Raw genomic sequence first — 19,787 nt, 5'->3', positions numbered from 1 at the left:
ATCCTGACAAGAAGCCCCCATCAACTGCCCTTCTTATCAGATTGCTAAGCACTTCCATGCCTAACACAAAGAGATACAGGGAGAGAAGATCTCCTTGCCTTAGCCCCTTGGAATTCGAGAAGAAGCCAGCCGGCACCCCATTGATCATGACTGAAAATTTGGCGGTCGAGATGCACCACCAAATCCACTCCATCCACCGCGACCCAAAGCCCATTTTAAACATAACTTTCATGAGAAAATTCCAATTAATGCTGTCATAGGCTTTTTCAATGTCCAATTTGCATATCAGCCCTTTCTCGTTCCTTTTGTGCCAAAAATCAATTACCTCATTGGCAATAAGTGACGCATCCAAAATCTATTTGCCCCTCACAAAGGCATTTTGATCCCCAGAAACCACCTTGTCTAACACCTTCTTCAGCCTATTTGCCAACACCTTAGCCATAAGCTTGTACAAACTCCCTAACAAACTAATTGGCCGGAAATCACCCAAGTCTTCAATCCCTCCTTTCTTAGGGATAAGGACTAAGAAAGTGGAATTGAGGCTTTTGGAAAAGGATCTCTGGTCATAGAATTCTAAACAGGTCCATAATCTCCTCCTTCACAAGCTCCCAGCTTGATTGCCAAAAAGCAACTGTGAAGCCATCTGGGCCTGGAGCTTTATCACCATTCATATCCATTAGGGCAGCGTAAATTTCCTCTTCAGTAAACGGCATCTCCAAGACTTCAGCTTCACGGGAATTGAGGCGTTTAAGGTGCAGCCCCTCAATATCCGCTCTCCAGCCTGGTTCTTCTTATAGTAACTGCTGAAAAGCATTCACTATCCCCTCTCTCACCTCCTGGTCCTCAGTCATCCATACTCCATTAATTTTAATTCTATCCAGAGAATTATTCCTTCAGTGAGCATTTGTCATCCTATGGAAAAAGCCAGTGTTTCTATCCCCCTCCTTAAGCCACAATTCCCTTGACAATTGTCTCCAGTGGGTTTCTTCCATTAAGACCCATTTTTTAAAGGAGTCCTTGGCTTCTTTTTTCAGCTCAGTTTCTCCTTCAGACAGGCTCCTCTCCCTTTCCACCCCGTCCCAAAACTCCACTTGTTGAAGGGCTGAATTCTTATTGGCTTCCAGCCTACCAAACACTTCCCTGTTCCACACTTTAATTTTTTGCTTCAGCACCTTCATTTTAGTGACTAACCGACACTGGCCCTCCCTCTCATCTCAACCCCCTGCCACCAGCCCCGAAGAAGGTCCGTAAAACCATCAGCTTTAAGCCACATATTTTCAAACCTAAACGGGGAAGGACCCCTCCTTAAACCCCCGATCAAGAAGATAGAAAAATGATCTAAGGTAGGTCTGGGCAACCTACTTTGCACGACCTCATTGAAATGATCAAGCCAACTCTGGGTCACCAGGAACCTATCCAATTTGGCCCAAGCCTGATTATTCCTTCCCCCACTCCATGTAAGCACGCCCCCTTGCAATGGAAGGTCAATGAGCTCTAACTCATCCACAACCTGAGCAAACCTTCTCATTGCACTCGTTAGCCTTCCTTGATTACTTCTTTCCCTTAGGGAAAGGATGACATTGAAGTCACCCCCTAGACATTAGGGATCATCCCAAATGCCTCTAATTGCTCCTATCTCCTCCCACATCCACTCCCTTTCCTCTTTAGAGAAAGGCCCATACACACCAGTGAACATCCAAACTAGCCCATCTTCCACGTTCCTCAACCTACAAGAGATTGAGAAATTTCCCACTTCCATTTCAATCACTTCCAAGGTCCTCTTATTCCAGCAGATCAGTAACCCTCCCGCAAACCCATGGGCATCCAGGGTACCCTAATCAAGAAATCTTCCAATGTCTAAGCTTCTCACCAGCCCTTCTATCATTGCTTAAATTTTGGTCTCCTAGAGACAAAACAAATCCACTTTTTGACTCCTGATCATGGCCTTAATCACCTTTCTTTTTGAACTGTCATTAGCTCCCCGAACATTCCAACTCAAGAGTCTTATCTTCATTTAACCACCATAATCTAACAACCTCTTACTTGCATTCCACACTTCTATTTCTTTCCCCCCTCGTAATTAATTGAGCATTCTAGTCTTTTCAATTCCCTTTCAAACTTAGATTTTTCTAGAAGGCTTTTGTTGTGGACTCTTTCCCTTCTCTTTCGGATTTTAACCAAATAATCCAAAATTTATTTATCCAAACCTTCTGTCGAAAACCCCAAAAACTTACTAAATTTGGCCAACTTACTCTCCTCCCAACTTTCCTCCTTCCATCCCTTTCTTTCACGTGACATAGAATGAACTAAACACAACTCCTTTCCACAGTTGTCCTTGCAGCCATTAAAAACCTCCATCAATTCCCAGCGGTTTGCATTCTCCTCTTCTAGGGGTCCCAGGGTGAGAAGCATGCGTAAAGGGATTTCCCTCAGGTGAGTCACCCTGTCATCCCCAGAAAGGTCGCAATACTCCCCCAATGGAGTCTGGCCGAAAAAGAAAGAAGGAGAAGGTGAGGACCCAGACGTCAACAAGCCACTAGGGATAGGAGCACACCCGTACCTCGACGCTTCCTCAATTAGGGTGTTGTAGGTCCTTGACCTCTCCATGGAATAGAGCTCCTCCTCAACTTGCTTCTGCCGGCCATCTTTTTCCTAGAAAGGAAAGCCTTCAGCGTTTGGATCCTTTAGATGATTTGGGCCAGCCCACACTAGAGGCAAGGCCATCCCGGAGCAGCCCACCAAAGATTGGGATGGGCCTCGGCAGTCGTCCCTCCCAGCTGGCCCAGGCGCCCCAATGGTCTCCACGGCCTTTAGCCTCCTAGAGCCCTCTAAAGACGAAGCCTCCAAAGGATACAGCCTAGCCTTAGAAGAAGAGACTGGATCAAGCCCACCAGGCCCAACGCCCAACTCGGAGCTTCGAAAAGCCTCAGTAGGGCCAAGCATAATGGACTTCCCTTGCAGGCCTTCCTGGTTCCCCACTAACGACCCAAATAGGCCTCGAAATCGAGCCCCAAGGAGCCCTGACCCACCTGTCTGCCCCCTCGTCCCATCAACAGACTGCAGGTGAGTCTCGATCCTTGCGTTGTCCACCTCTTCCATCACGTGCTTGCCCGCGCATGCAGAGGCGTCACCCTCAACCTCTTCTTCTCCTCCGCTGTTCTCCCCCCTTCTCTCTACCGGCAGCACTCTCATTACCGGCCTTACCTCCCACCATAGGATTAGTGAATAGCACACCCCTTCGACCCTAATTTCTATCATGCTAGGGATCTCCTCGCCAGTTAGCTTCACCAGGATCCTTGCCCACTGCAGCTCTTCCAGCCTCTCTGTCTGATAATCAATCGCTAAAAAACCCCCACACTTCTCCCCCACCTTTCTAAGGGTGTCCCAATCCCATAAAGAAATGGGTAACCCCACGATTCTCACCCAAGCCTCATTTTTCTTCTCTCTTTCCAATAGACACCCCGTCCTAGGGCTTCATTTCTCCAGTCGCAAAAATGTCTTCCATACCAAAATTCCTCCCAGATTTAGTGCTTTTTCGGCTTCAGCTACCATCTCAAACTCCATTAGCACCTTTCCCCTTTCCAACTTAGCCAAACCTAAATTGCCATTCAACACCCAGGATCGTGCCATTTGGTTCCCCCGACTTCTTAGGTCATCCCCCTTCACTAACTTTGGATCCCACGAGCCAACAAGGCAATGATCAGTTACCTCTTTAAGTTTCGACTAAGGTCCTTGTGGCTTACTTCCACCCTAGCCACTGACCTGCTATTGCAATTTTGCATCTTCACCACTTCCGCAAAACTTTTCCCCAAACTGGGCACCAACGACATCGCCTTCTCCTTCTGACTCTCTTTCCTCTCCATAGCAACACCCAAAGCCCTAAGCGTCTCCACCATAGCAACCCAACCCCCTTTCCCTCATTTTCCTTTGGGGATAAAGATGTTGAACCTTTTCTTCTCCAGATCCTCGGCACCTAGACGGATGAAGCATCCCCCCTTATTTTCATCCCGCAACAGTGAGTAGGTCCTCCCTCTTTCCCTCCAATTTCTTACCCATTTGCCTGCTCGTGTGTCCTTAATGCACAAAGCCAAACCTTCCATAAAAAACCCTAGACTATCCGGACCCATCTTAATCCACGAGGACACCCCTCTTTTCCTTTCCACAATAATGACTTGCATTTTGCCCTTCTTCTCTTTTGCCTCGATCTCGAAGGTCTTCGACTCTACCTTGAAGTTGCTCTTCCACCGGCTGTTCCGAGGCTCCAAGCCGCCGATATTTTTCGCACCATCGCTCGCACATAGAACCGCTCGCTCTCACTCACTCTCTCTCCAGCCCTCTCTCTCTCTCGCTCTCCTCCATTCCTAGTCACATTCTATCTAGTATCAGAAAAATTCTTTCTCAATAGAATAAAAAATAGCATTGTGAGAAATATATGTCCATTAATACTAATATTGGAAACACTTATAGTGTCATTACCATAACAGAACTAGAAAGCAGTACTTTTGATGTAGAAATACACATATTTAGTTACAGAAACATAATCCTTCCAACAAAACAAAAACAAAGCTTGAATAGGAAACTGGTCCTTTGGACTAATGGAAAAAATAATTAATACTGCACGGGTTTTAGGCACAAAAGAAAGTTAAAAAAGAAATGTTTTACCAAACAAACTATAAACTGTACTCTTATATAGAGTAATTCAAAGGTAATGATGATTGTCTCCAGGAAGATTAAACTAAGTGGAAAAGTTGAGCAGGATAACTCACTTTTGTCATAGCTACATGCAACTTTTGTGCAACATTAAGGAAATGGCACATACCCATTCATTATGCCATATTGATGAACACAGTCTAGACAACGTCTTACAAGCTGAAAAAAGATGTAAATACGTTATTACCAGTGAAGAAGTTTAAAGCATTTTTTCCCTTCTCCCTCCATTTGATAAATATGAAGTCTAGACACTTCAAGACATGCATAAAAGAAAAAAGACTGAAAAAGGAAGCAGGCAAACCTTTTCATTAATCTCTAACCCAAGAAAATTCAAGTCCTCCCTCCTTTTAGCCATGGCTAGAAGAAACAATCCATTTCCTGCCATTTAGAATTCAGTGTGTAAGCAAAAAAAACTACAGCTTAGGTTAATGAATCAGAATCAAAACAAATAAACGGAAAACTAGATCTAAGGTTAATGATTAAAACCAAAATAAATGAGCAAAAGTTTAGAAATGAGACTAGAAGTAAAGAAGACAATAATTTTCAAATCAGTATATCAATTGTAGAGGTGTACAGGTCACTTATTCCCATTGATGCCTCTTATTTATGACAAGTTCCCAAAAGAGTTCTCTTATATCATCACTTAATACAATACTTGCCATAATATGGAAAACAGTCAGCTGTCAGTACAGCTGTGTCCAGCTGTGATGTACAGCTGTGTACAACCATTTGTATAGTTGTCAAACAATTGTGATTTATTCTATATAGTTGTTGTTTATTTTGTATAGTTGGCCATCCTAAAATAGCTTTGTATATCCCGTATAAATCTACTAAAGATATACGAGAAAATTCATTCAGCAATTTATCAAGTTGGTATCAGAGCAAAAGTAGAGAATTTGCGTTGCTGCCTAATCAACACTTCTTCCTTCTTTTCACCTTCTTTGTTGGCATATAATGTCTACAAAAACAGAAGTGGGTATTTCTGATAGCAAAAATTCATCCATGGAGACCATTCACGAGACTACCCCTCTCCAACAATTTCTATTAAGTTGGATGGTACTAATTATCATGTTTAGTCTCAAATTTTGGAGATGCATATTGCTGGCAAAAAGAAGAAGGGTTATATCAAAATCACTAAACTGGGTTGGACCCTCTAACCCTAAAGCAAAACCATTGGGTTGGCCCTCTCCCACGGTTGAATTAGGCCCACCACCCTCTTTCTCCACCAAGACGCGGCCCACACCAAGCCTCAGTTAGGCCACAGACCCAACCATTCCTAATTGCAGATTTTTAGCTCCATGGGCTCCAGAGACCAGCCCACACCTCGCATCTGCATTGCCGACCACAGCCCGTCTGCCCACAAATGTGGGCCCACTCCCCTTCCCACTTAACATCCCTCCATCACGCCTTTCCTTTCCAACTGCTCTCCCTCTCCCACCTTTTCCTGCAACCCCAACAAAAACTCCACCAGGCAAGTTAGAGTCAACAGCCACCTCCCTGTTTCTTACTTCACCACTGAAACACGACATGCCACCCCCAATAGATTGCACAAGCGATCGGTAAGCCCCATGCTACTCCTCGCTCGTGTATCCTCCCCCTTCCATCATCCATAACCTTCAGTCACTCACTTCAGCTCTTCAAATTCATCGACACCACTATCTACACCCACAAAGGCACTTCCCACCATAGTTGGATTGCAAAGCAAAAGGAACTCACAACCAACTGTAACAACCCAAATAAGTCTTTCCCCTCAGAACTTCACCAAGAGCCTGGCCCACTGAAGCTGTGAAAAATTAGTTGTGTCTTCATCCATAGCAACGAGCCCCCCACAACAGTCGCCCATCTTTCTGAACTCCTCCCAATTCCAGAAGTGTAGCAGAAGACCCACTACTCTCACCCAGATTTGTTTAGCATGGTCTCCTGCCAGAAAGCATCCTATCTCTGGCCCCCATCTCTCCAAATGTAACACTTTATCCTCGAAACAACGAATCCCCCCTTTTTTTAGGATATTAATTTTAACACCGCACCTCTTCTTTTTAGAAGTTTTTCTATCATTTACAATTAATAATCATCTCTTATTTTTTTAGAGTTTCTTAGGCTTCTGTGTATTAACTTTCTATTACATCCATTGTTTTTTGATTTATAAGTCATACATGTGAAAATTAGAAACATAATACTCTTTATAAATTAACAAATATAAATACATTATTCACACGAAATATGGGATGAAAAATAATAAGTTCTATCTATTAGATTGACTATACACACGGTTTATATAGGAGATTACAAGAGAAGAAATAGGAAACAAGAGACATAATAGGAAACTAACTTATTCCTAAACTAACTTATTTCTAAATCATAAAACTATCTATTTATAGAAATAGGAAACTAACATAATAGGAAAAAAAAATTCTCCTATTCTATTTACAGCTCAACAATTATTAATTTATTGATAAATCAATAACCCCACTAAGACAATAATTTCTCTTGGTCTCAAGGGTATTATTTTATAGGGGTTTTACTATACATAGTACATGCACATCTAGATAAGACAAAACAGCTAAAATAGCCATTTCAGCATTAACATAGTCTAGAACTATGACAACGCTCATAAAAAACATAACAGTCTAAAACTATGAACTACATCCTTGCCTTCTTTTGTTAGCTCCTAATTCAGCAAACTTCACTTGCTGTTATTTTTTTCTTTTCATTATTCATACACATTTGAAAAAACAAAACAAAGAAACTATAGGAAGGGAATGGAGACATAAATACCACTGCCAATGTCAACTACCAAGGGTTGGGATGGATGACTATAGGCTGCATTCCAATCAATCTCAACTGGGTATGCCTGCACAAAGCAACTGCCATAAGGTTATGAAGTGCTAACTGAGTAGAAATTGATGTATGGACGGCATACATAAAATAATATTATACAAAACTTGACTCTCCAGTTGCATGGCTTCTTATAGTGAGCATATCCATTTACACTTTATCTTTTTGATAGGACTGAGCAATCCAGTATTTCTAAGTCAAAATTAAAAGTACTAACTTTAGGCCATAAGCACAGTTACCAGGCAAACCATTAAAGGAAGCATGGTTACCAAGTACATATACTCATACGATACCACTTTAGATAAACCATGAAAAAATCAGTGTAAGAGAATCATTAGTATATCACCTATAAAAAAAAAAGAGAGAATCATTAGTATTGAAATGAAATTGATTCACTTTTTACAAGCCATGCACATACACTGCAGCACAAGCATAGACACATTCAAAACACCTCAATGCCCATATTACTAATACAATTTTACTAAATGTCAAATGTATGAGGAGGGGAAGCATGTTATATTGCACTGAAGGTTCAGGTCTTGTTTTATATAGCACTTAAACATGTTAATAGTATAAATGTGAAGATACACCAGTATAATTACCATAATAAAATAAAAATGAGGTCATTTATAGAACTGATAAAATGCTAGTAATTTAAACAAGTGTTTACAAACATTAAGAAGAAATCCACTATCAACACATTATGGTTTTTTTCTCTGCAGCTTAAAATCCCACTTTTCTTGCTTCTCAAAAGTACTTTCAAAATGCTCAACCAACAGTCCTAGATGATCTATTTCAAAAGGCATACTAATGTCACAACACCATAATGTTTTTAAAACTCTCCTTCAATCCTAATTCATGTCCCATGCATTCACCAATTTTGGTGTACCTCAAATGATGGATCTCAAGCATAGAGATCTTTTCAAACATAAATCAACCTAATCAGATGATTTTTTTGTTTTTTTTTTATAGGTAAACATAGCAAATATATTAAAAGTGCTCAAAAAAGGCACATAAAGTACACACAGAGTAGTAGTAGAATACAAGCAAAAGGACAAAGAAACAACAAACAACACCCGATACAAAAAACTTCACCCTGAAGGCCTAGATAGAAACCCCAGACATATCAAACTCTTAGGTAAAACCAAACTAAAACACCCCACTACTGCCACTTCCACTCTTCCTTGCACTTCCTGAAGCCACCACCATCTGCCATCAACCTGATCAGATGATCTTAAACACCTACTCAAATCTGTCTTTCACCACTGGATAAAATTGGTTTTCTCTTATTAGAAATCTAATTAGTGGATTCAACAAGAAGGTGGATCCAACCATGACTGGTTGTGCAGGAATTGTACATAAGGACAAGAGGATAGATTTACCACGTTCTCCAGTCCTGCTTTAATATACCTTTATATGGTAACTAATTACAACTTTAAAATTTGAGTGGAGAGAAGGATAAAAAGCATACTCTATCTAAGGCCATTAAACCAGGAAGTTTTCTTCCTTTGAGAAATTCCCACACCACTGAAGCATTCTCAACCATATTATAAACTGAGACAAAACTTGATTCCTTCATAACTGCTTTGCAAGCCATATTCCCAATAACAGTTATTTCGCAGTTGCTTTGAGTTAGTCTATCAAGCATTGACACCAACTTAGATGCTCCATATATATCCTGACTTGGCAACCTGAATTTTACTGGACCAATCCAGATAATTTTCTGTGGTAAATTGATAAAAAGTGTTAGATACATCTGAGAATCACAAGAACAGCAACAAGTTAAAAGACACCAATGCAGCAAAAGAATTCTTACAAAGAAAAAGTTGTTAGCAGATTATACAGATGGCTCAAAATAAAGTTTAATTGATTAGTAATTCTTTTCTCTTTTAATATCCACTTATCAGAGTTCACAACAAACAGAAAAATTGGGACAAAATTGAGCATGTGATTCTGAAAATACCTTGAACCTTTTAATGCATAACAAACTGTAGATGTGAAAAAGAAATGATAAACATTTGATGCCTGAATTAGGCGGGTACATAAGGTTACACTCATCTGTACAATACCTGGAATTCATCCTTAATAATTGCTTTATGCAAAAACAAAACTCAAAATTGAGTGAGAAAGACTAACATTCATACAAATACACTCCACTAACCTTTTCAATTTACAGAGTATTTCACATAATAACTCTACAATTTCTTATTTTTCTTATTTCAAAATAAAAGGTATGACCACACTTCACTTTCACAAGCCTTTCTAGTTTCTACAGCCTTTTCAACTTCATCCTATCAAATGTTTCTCCAGTTTATTACATTTTTAATGCTGTCTTTTCATTTCTTTTCTTTTTCCCAAGTTGTGACTCTTTTGGTGTGGTTTCATTTCCAATATAGGGTATGCTCATCATGCATTTAAGCAGTCTTCTTTATTTGAAGGGGAAGAAATGTGATGTAGGAGAACCATAGGATGGTTGCCTACAATCAAATTGTTGGGCTAGGGTTTTTTTAGAGTTTAAGGAGAAGAAGAGATAGAAACCTCAGAGTCACACTAAAGCCTTCTAGGAGTCTCACCTAGAAGAAAATCAATAGAGTTTCACCATTTAAAATTGCAAAGTATGCAAGAAAACATGATATTATTAATCATCAATCCCCATTAATTTGATTTACATTAATTAAACTTATTTATAGATTTCTCTAAGAAAACTAAAGTCTACTTGGATTCTAATAACCTATTGTGACTCTAATTCAAATTCTCTTATAACCTAATTAGCTACTCCTAATTTAAATCCAACAAATACTAATCCTATTTTAATTCTAAGTAATACTAATCCTACTTTAATTGCAATTAATACTAATTTCCTATCTTGATGTATATTTTGGAGATTCATCCTCATCAAAATGTTTCAAGGAACTTCCTGTCATGCTTTGGTTTCTAAAAAGATGCTTCAGCATAGCAAATAGTTCAAGAAATGTGAACTTTATGTCTCAGAGAGGGCTGATTGTGATCATTCAGAGCATTTATTTTGATTGACAGATCTTACAGAAGAATCAAGAATGCAAAGTGGGTAAAATTGCTGTCTCTGGAGTTAAAGTAGACATAAATAGTGAGATAAAGCTAAAATTATAACCACTGTGTTGTAAATAACAGAGACCACAACTTCACCCTTCAGTTTCAAGTGGCAAGGGGCTGGGGTGGGGATGTGAGAGGTTCAAGGTTCAAGTCCAGCAGGGACCAAACCCATAAAAAAGGGAAGGAAAAAAAAACGGAGCACAGCTTCAAGACAACAAACATGAGCATTGAAGCCACAACGTCACCCTTGAGGTTCAAGTGGCAATGGAATGGGTGGGGATGTGAGAGGTTCAAGGTTCAAGTCCAGCAGGGACCAAACCCCAAAAAAAGAAAGTGGAAAAAAATCAGGGACCACAACATCAGTACAACAAACATACGCATTAAAGCTATGTTGCATCAATTGCCTATATTCATCAAATAGTAAACAAACCCCTCACCTCCTCCAAACATCAACAACGCAGCAAAACAAAACCAAGTGAAGAATGAGATTTAGTTCAGTTCAGAGTAAATGTGATGTTGCATCAGAAAAAAAAAAAAAAAAAAGAATGAAAAAAATAGGGAACAGTCATACATTAAGATACAAAATGAGAATCTTCTCATCTCACCTTGCAACCTGTAAGCAAAGAATTTATTTCATCCAATGCTTTGGGTCCAGGATCAACAGGTATCCAACCTAAAAGGAAAAAATGTTGATAGATGAGAAAACAATCAATAAATATCAATATCATAAAAAAGGCAACAGGAGAATATCAAATGAAAATTGTCCACTTAATTGTAAATCAATAACTTAACAACAAAAACTCATTCCCAACAAATGGAAGTACTAGCAGTATAATGATCCACCTAAACTCCACAATTACAAATATCTTTTGTTAGATGTGCCTTGTGAAAAGAAATGAGTCAAAGTAAATTTATTATCAGGATTCTGCACATTTGTTGACCAGTTCACACTTTACAGACTAGTACACATAATTGAGTGTGCATTTATGTGCAGATAAATATATGAGACATGTGATTTCCATTTTATAGACTTTCAGAAATATTTACAGATTGGCACCAAGCAGAACAAGACCCATTTTGTATCATATCTAGGGGAATCCTTGGTTCAGGCTGAAGAAGCAATGCCACTCGATCATTATCAAACTGACTGCAATCTTTTTCTGGCCATGAGGATCCCACCAGAGTGCCTTCTACTTCTAATAGGCCAAGACTGATATTTGAAGTTTTTGAGAATAGTAAATTAATTATCAGGATTCTGCACATTTGTTGACCAATTCACACATTATAGTCTAGTACACATAATTGAGTGTGCATTTATGTGCAGAGAAATATGAGAACATGTGATTACCATTTTATAAACTTCCGGAAATATTTACAGATTGGCACCAAGCACCCTAAAGGTTTTTGAGACTGATATTTGGAGGTTTTAAATTATGGAAGGAGCAAACCAAATGGTAGGCCCTAATGAGCATCTCTGCATATCAGCTATAATATGACTGATCCAATGTTGCTACCTCAGTCAACTCATTCATAAGTGGGGACATTAAGAAGAAGAATGTCCACCATAAAATTAGAGTTTATTGATGGAAATAGGTGTTTCAGGATGGTTATGTCTAGTTTCTTTTGGATAACTAAGAAAGGAGATATTAAGCACAATCAAACAAACATATCCAAAAGGTGTCTCTAAACTACTATTTCCTTCTTTCTTCTAACGTTCATACTTGTATAAGTTGTGCCAAGATACACTAAGTGCTCATTTAATATTCCAAGGAAAACAACACAAAAACAAGAAAGAGGTTAGTTAGTCGGTACTATCAACTAATTCTGCACACAAGATCCCAGCCAAGTCCCATTTTAGTCATGTAGAAGAAGACCAGTCTTAACATTCAGAGTAGGTAGGTTTCAGAGATTTAGCAGCTACAGTTATAGCATTACTTGAAAATTTTAATCATTAAAATGAAACATAGCATGTAATATTCCAAGCTTAATAAATGCAAACTCACCATCAAGAATACCATAGGCAGGAAATATTTCCATTTGCTTTGGAAAATCATTAGTCATGCACCAGAAGTCTTTTGGATATAGAATTGGTATCTTTCTGTTTTGCGCAAGCTGAACTATATTTGAAGCTTCTTTCAGTGGTCCACCTTCCAACAAATTCAAGGGAACATGCAGTCCTAAGGCATGCATTATTTGGAATGCCATCATCCCAACAAACACCAACCCGTCACATCTAGAAGCCAAGTATCTAACTGCACTTGCTTTATCAAAAAGATTACCCCCTCCAATCTGCATTAAATAGCAGAATGACAGAAATAGATTAAGAACAGTATTGAATTAACAAATTATTCCATAATTTATCAGAAAGTGCAAGAAGTTTATAGACTTAAGGGAATAAACATTAGCTTTTCAATGGAGTGGAGCCGTACAATTGCAATACATGGTTTCTTATTGATTTGGGCAGCCATCTTTAGTTGACATAGGCTCTCCTCAAAGTGAAACCCAGCCACACAGGCAGAGCAAAAGCGAGGAACACCAACAGTTGATGCAAGAATTTTATGAGAATTGGAAAAGGAATCATTGACAAAGATATCAACTACTGAAGATAATTGTTCAGCAAACTTTGAACAATTAGCAAGTTCCCCTTTGAACTCAGAAAGATTCTCAAGAAGAAGAATGTCTGCTTTCTCAAGCTCTTCCATCTTAGACAGACTACAATTGGAAATGCATCTTGATGGAGCAACTTTGAGTTGGAGTACTGATGACAGAAAATCTGAAACATAGAGACAGACCATCATCAAGCATTAAGCACAGACTCCTACATAAACAAAACAAGTTACAATTTGTTCTATAATAATAAATATAGCCTTATGTTGTGATGTCTCTCAATTCTTTTAATAATATCTGATGCTCATTGCAGGTTTTTTTTCTTCTTTTATTTTTATTTTTATAGGCATGCAAGAAACAGCAGAATGCTACTTGGTGAGCTTAATCAAGACTGGATGAGTAAAACTGAAGAGTACTATCAGAAGCAGAACCATTTTATATTATATACCTGCAACAGATTCCACCACAAGAAGTTTTGAATTAATTTTCATGTTCCAATCACTCAGTAGAATTATTTTGGCCCCAGCTTCAAATAAATACTTGATGGTAGAAACTGCACTGGTGACTTGGCTCTTCAGGTCCAGTTCTTTCTGGAGTAGGATTGCAGAATCAAATCGAACCATCACCACTTTTGCAAAAAGCTCCTCCTTGGGAAATCCTTTAAGAGTTTGTATATGTGGAAATGCATCTAATTCTCCTGCATCATGAACATAGGCCTAAAAGAAGTGGTAATTAGATTAACCTAAAAAAACCAAAATAGCAATAAGCATTGCACTTGAGAATTCTGGTACCTAAATTAGACTAGGCCATTTATTTAGCCCATAATCTGTGGAAATGTGACTTTAAGAAGCTACTTCAACACTCACATATTGGATTCAAAACGATCGAGCATTTGCCCATAATCATAAGCAGGTCTGTCATCATCCTTCTTATAGACCTCCTAGAATCGATTGCATTTTCATCAGAACACATCTTATCATTTCACCTTACTAGGATTAGGAATCGAAAACCATATGGAAATAATGGGTTTAATATAAATTGCCCAATATTTCCAAATTAGTCCAATTTTATACCTTTTTGGCATAAGCCATATTATCTCAAAAGTTCATGTTTCTAGGGGTTGGTGAAATGGAATGGTCTCACTATCTAAATGAAGAACAATTCAGTCAAAAACTCAGTCCAATAATATTACTTACCGGAAAATAATGCAATATTTCTTAAGAAGTCTCTGCTATTCAAATATAGATACACCATAACAACGAAAAGGAAGAAACAGTTATAGCTCCTATGTGAACTATTTGGAAAATCACAGCTTGGCATCTCTCTATTAAGACCATAGAAGTTTCATTTGATCAAATGCAGAAGTGTTGTATCTAAAACAATATTAAGGGTCTGTTTGGTAATTGTTTTCGAAAACGATTCTAAAAAAATAGTTTTTAAGAACAATTTTTGAAAAGTGTTTTCTGATTTTTGTAGAACAAAAATTTGTTTGAAAGCCTAAAATATTTTTAACCTATTTTTATATTTTTAAATTAATTTTAATATATAGTATTTTATTTTTAATCATTCTACATGTTTATATAATTATTTCTTAAAATAACCTTCATAAAACAAGTTAAAACAATAGAAAACGGCCAAAAGATGCTTTTAGAAAACACTTTGTTTTCCGTTCAAAACAATTTTTGGCTGTCAAATATGTTTCCTGTGTATTTTGTTCTGGAGAACAAAAAACCATTTTCAAAAATAGTTCCCAAACAAACCCTAAATTTAGCAAAAAGAAAAAAAAAAAAAAAAAAAAGAATGCTCATTAATATATCACCCATATTTGTACTAGGATTTTAACTTTTTCCTGGGGTTAGATTCAGTTTAACATTTTTTTCTTTCTTTCTTTCTTACTTTTTTCCCCTTTTTGGTGGGTATGGGACAGGATAGGAAGTGTTAGTTTCAAGCAGATGTTGACCTCACATGAAAACAAATCTAAGCCTAAAGTATAGTAGTAAGCATGATATAGTACCTTACCTTGGGCTTGAAGTGAGCATTTCTCAACATGATCTATCACCTTCCAACTACCTACCAAAAACTAAATTTGAAAATTAAATGGAAATACAGAGGACAAAAAAGGATAAAGACAAACCATTTGTCGACTAAGTTTAGCAGATGATAATAACCTTGCAGAAAAGATTGAATGCCTTGATATTTTTGAAGCTTATCACGCTTTCTGTTATACGAACACGATTTATGTTGGAGAAACATCATTGCATTGTTGAGGCAATTGTAGAAGCTGGAATTGCTTGGGGAGAGAGTTCCTTGAAGAAGGTTAAAAAATTGGGCCATCTCTTCTTGTGTAAACTATTATAAGCAACGTCAACAATCAACAATTTAGAACTAATAGGCAAAAAAACTATAGAAGCACCCTCTAGTCTTAGGTAATGATCAATGTGGACAATCATAAACTAACTCAATAGAGGAAGAAATATAGTTTCCCTAAGAATGACAACTAATGATTGTGGCTTATGCAAACTCCCCTTTGACATTGTCAATCTTTCTAAATCTGTAGAATGACCATTTATTTGGATACTACCTTCAAACCTAATCATTAACACGTGCTTTTGTATATTTCCAGTTTTTGGCTAGATGCACCTTGAGAATTATATTTTTGCTCTCATTTCTTGTTTATGTTTCTCTCAAATAAACATGCTTTCGATCTTCTATATTAGCTAGTATTGCTGAGAGACTTTAGACCTGTTTAGTAACCGTTTTTTAAAACAGATCTGTAAAACAGTTTTTGGAAATAGTTTTTGAAAATTGGTTTATTATATTTATAACAAAAGTCTGTTTGGAAAATTGAAATGCTTTTAACCTATTTTTAATATTTTTAATTATGTTTTAAAAATAATTTTTATATCTAGTGCTTTATTTTTAGTCATTCTACATGTTTGTATAATTAGTTTTTAAAAAACTTGAAAATAAGACAAAACAACTTAAAACAACTAAAAAATATTCTCTAAACATATTTTGTTATTTGTTTTTAAGAACAAAAAACAGAAAATAGCTTTCCGGTTGTCAAACGTGTTTTTTCAGTTTTTTTGTTTTAGAAAACAAAAAATTGTTTTTGAAAACAGTTGTCAAACAAGCCCTTTCTTTCATTTTCTTTTCTATTCTTTTTTATTTTATTTTTTGTTGTGTCTCTCTTATAGAGTTCCTTTGTATCTTTCTTTATAATAAATGTCCATTTTTCATTAAATTAAGTGAACAATCACTAGAGTTCAATTGTGGGGCTTTGCAGGTTGACATTACCAATAGGGAGTTCCTAAAAACAAATAGAAAGCATACACACCCACTCATGTGTGTAAACAAAAAAGGAAAAGAAAAAATAATTAACTTGACCATCTTCCTACCATCTTTTTGAGGTTTCCAGAATAAGTCCATGTTCGATATAATGATTACAACAAATGCACAAAAAAAAAAAAAAAAAAAAAAGAAAAGAAAAGAAAAGAAAAGGCGAAAACATATGGAGATTCCAACTCAATAGCGAGCTGATCACTGTCCCTTAGGAATGCAAATAGTCAATGACAGCAGTTTCTCTCCACAGCCTGTCTTCGTTTGAGGGGTGAAGGGTTGAGAAAAACTGTCAAAAGCACTTTAGATTTTTTATAGTAAGTTAATAAATCACACTCTCTCTACACGACAGAAATTTCAATTTATAATTTGACATTGGCAATCATATAATTCAGAAGTTCATTACGGAAAAAGAAGTTTTAGCTATGGATGCAAAGAATAAACCAGCCTGACTTGGATGTAACAGGCATACTTTCCTTTCTTCCTTACCCCTGCATAATATAGTTATGTTAATCTTTTTTAATCCAGTAGAGTAGTGTATCCAATCCAATTCTTTGAGTTTCAGCCATTGTGTCAACATTAGTTGGGTGATATGAAGCACAAAAGGCCAATAAGATAGTTTTCTCTTCTACAACCTACAGAGGCTCTGCTTTGGGCGGTGCCCAAACAATGAAAGAAAAAAAAATCAAATTTTTTTTTTTATTATTTCCTACTCAAGAATCCAAAAGACCCCACTAAAAACCCAATTCAACCACACAACTCAGGAGGAATGCAAACTACAGTTGCTAGCACTTTCTCCCTCTGTTTTACCTATCAAAAAAAAAGAAAGCACCTTCTCCCTTTACAGTGGGTGCAGAAGGCATAAAGCAAAATTACTTAACCACAAAATAGGTATTAAAAATACTCTTATGTCATATTGGAAACTCAACTCAATTGACCCCAACACAACTACTTGCCCTAAGAGAAATGCTAGTGACTGTGTCACAGGCATCTTCTCCATCTGCAGTGGAAACTTATTGCATAAAAATAAACTTCTCTACAGACTTGACTACTCCATAGCATTACTCCCTGGCTTAGCTAATGTTCAATTTTTTGAGAAATGGAGAACAGGTTAATATTTGATCTTTTCCTCTCTTCCAAGGTTGGTATCACAAAACCGCCATTAAGTTGAATGAAAAGATCAAACCAAATCACTAAACACAATTCCCACCAAACGGAGACATATTGTAAGGTATTCTTGTTTTGTTTGATTTCTCAATGTAATCTTTTTCACGGATATGCCATGCAATAAGAACATAACCCATCGTTGTCTGAGAGAATAAAAGAAAAGAGAAGAAAAGAAAGTGAGAGTTGGAGCCGCACAATAGCATTTTTTTAGTCTTCACACAAATGAAGCCAATTAGTCGCATTACACTCGCTTACATAAGGTTTTGGATTTACTCAAGTAAAGCAAAATTAAATTGCTCCATTTTCTTAGCAGCCAAGCAGAGCACATATTATTTGAAAGAAGAAAGATCAGAGAAAGAAGATTACCCGATTCTTTCACCTTCCCAGATAAGGCTCCTGTTTGCAAAAGAAGCGGAGCATTTTAGGCAAAGTGGTAATAATCAGTTCCAACTTCCGAGAATCATGAAAAGGACGCCGTTCAATAGTCTTTGGGGTAAGCAGACATTGAACGACGTTGTTTAAGTAGCTTTAGTGAATACTTTCAAACTCCGTAGGTGGTGGGGAAGCAACCTGTGCCCCACCGCCGACCTCAAAACCAAACACGGATTATCCCAAAGGCCGGCAAGTACAGAGACTTTTTGGAATGGGTTTGGGCTTTGTGGTGGGCGTCTTTGGAGTTCTGATACTCGCCCAATGCAGCCCCATTCCATAATATTCCCCTCTGGTTTAGTTGAGATTTTTGAGAAACAAAGAACAACTTAAAACGTAAAATTCAAATATTTGTTTTTTTCCCCTCTTCCCATGTTGGTATTAAAAAAATGTCACTGAATTGAGAAGGAAAAAAAAAATCAATACAAAACTGAATCACAAAACCTAATTCTCACCAAACGGAGAGATATCGAGGTTTTATTGTTTATTTGATTTCTCAATGCAATCTTTTTCACGGTTCTCCTGAGCAATTAAAACAAAACCCACCGTTTGGCCTCCGAGAAACTAAAAAGAATATAAAAGAAAAGAAAATGAGAGTTGGACTCTCACGATTTTAATTTTTTAGCCTCCACACAAATGAAGCCGGGCTAGTAGGCGCATTACACTCGCTTAAATGAAGATTTTGGCTTCACTCAAGTAAAGCAAAATTAAATTGCTCCATTTTCTTAGCAGCCAAGCGGAGCGCATATTATTTGAAAGAAGAAAGATCAGAGAAAGAAGATTACCCGATTCTTTCGCCTTCCCAGATAAGGCTCCTGTTTGCCAAAGAAGCGGAGCGTTTTAGGCAAAGTGGTAATAATCAGTTCCAACTTCCAAGGATCATGAAAAGGACGCCGTTCACTAGTTTTTGGGGTAAGCGGACGTTGAACGACGTCGTTTAAGTAGCTTTGGTGAATACCTTCAAACTCCGTAGGTGGCGGTGAAGCAACCTGTGCCCCACCGCCGACCTCAGAACCAAACACGAATTATCCCAAGAATCATGAAAAGGACGCCGTTCACTAGTTTTTGGGGTAAGCGGACGTTGAACGACGTCGTTTAAGTAGCTTTAGTGAATACCTTCAAACTCCGTAGGTGGCGGTGAAGCAATCTGTGCCCCACCGCCGACCTCAGAACCAAACACGGATTATCCCACAGGCCGGCGAGTACAGAGACTTTCCGGAATGGGTTTGGGCTTTGTGGTGGGCGTCTTTTGGAGTTCTGATACTCGCCCAATGCAGCCCCATTCCAGAATATTCCCCTCTGGTTTAGTTGAGATTTTTGAGAAACAAAGAACTTAAAACGTAAAATTCAAATATTTGTTTTTTTTCCCCTCTTCCTAGGTTGGTATTTAAAAAATGTCACTGAATTGAGAAGGAAAAAAAAATCAATACAAAACTGAATCACAAAACCTAATTCTCACCAAACGGAGAGATATCAAGGTTTTATTGTTTTATTTGATTTCTCAATCCAATCTTTTTCACGGTTCTCCTGAGCAATTAAAACAGAACCCATCGTTTGGCCTCCGAGAAACTAAAAAGAATATAAAAGAAAAGAAAATGAGAGTTGGACTCTCACGATTTTAATTTTTT

The 19,787-nt window shown here is 37.7% G+C and overlaps 1 protein-coding gene across 1 annotated transcript in view; it reads right to left on the bottom strand.

Moving 5' to 3' along the window:
- Positions 1-19,787, bottom strand: part of LOC100243165 (uncharacterized) — a 43,878-nt gene that overhangs the window by 23,884 nt on the left and 207 nt on the right. The window contains exons 2-12 of the mRNA XM_059739013.1: positions 18,945-18,974; positions 15,393-15,573; positions 15,239-15,294; positions 13,673-13,940; positions 13,047-13,390; positions 12,621-12,906; positions 11,223-11,290; positions 9,017-9,268; positions 7,486-7,561; positions 5,012-5,088; positions 4,820-4,869 (exon numbers count right to left, since the gene is read on the bottom strand). Of these exons, the coding sequence (XP_059594996.1) occupies positions 4,820-4,869; positions 5,012-5,088; positions 7,486-7,561; positions 9,017-9,268; positions 11,223-11,290; positions 12,621-12,906; positions 13,047-13,390; positions 13,673-13,940; positions 15,239-15,294; positions 15,393-15,558 (1,643 nt within the window). The 5' untranslated portion in view covers positions 15,559-15,573; positions 18,945-18,974. The remainder of the gene's footprint in view (positions 1-4,819; positions 4,870-5,011; positions 5,089-7,485; positions 7,562-9,016; positions 9,269-11,222; positions 11,291-12,620; positions 12,907-13,046; positions 13,391-13,672; positions 13,941-15,238; positions 15,295-15,392; positions 15,574-18,944; positions 18,975-19,787) is intronic.

Source organism: Vitis vinifera, chromosome 8 (genome assembly GCF_030704535.1).
Source record: "Vitis vinifera cultivar Pinot Noir 40024 chromosome 8, ASM3070453v1".
Lineage (NCBI taxonomy): Eukaryota > Viridiplantae > Streptophyta > Magnoliopsida > Vitales > Vitaceae > Vitis > Vitis vinifera.
The sequence above is the reverse complement of the archived record's forward strand: the minus strand, read 5'-3'. Positions and strand labels throughout refer to the sequence as shown.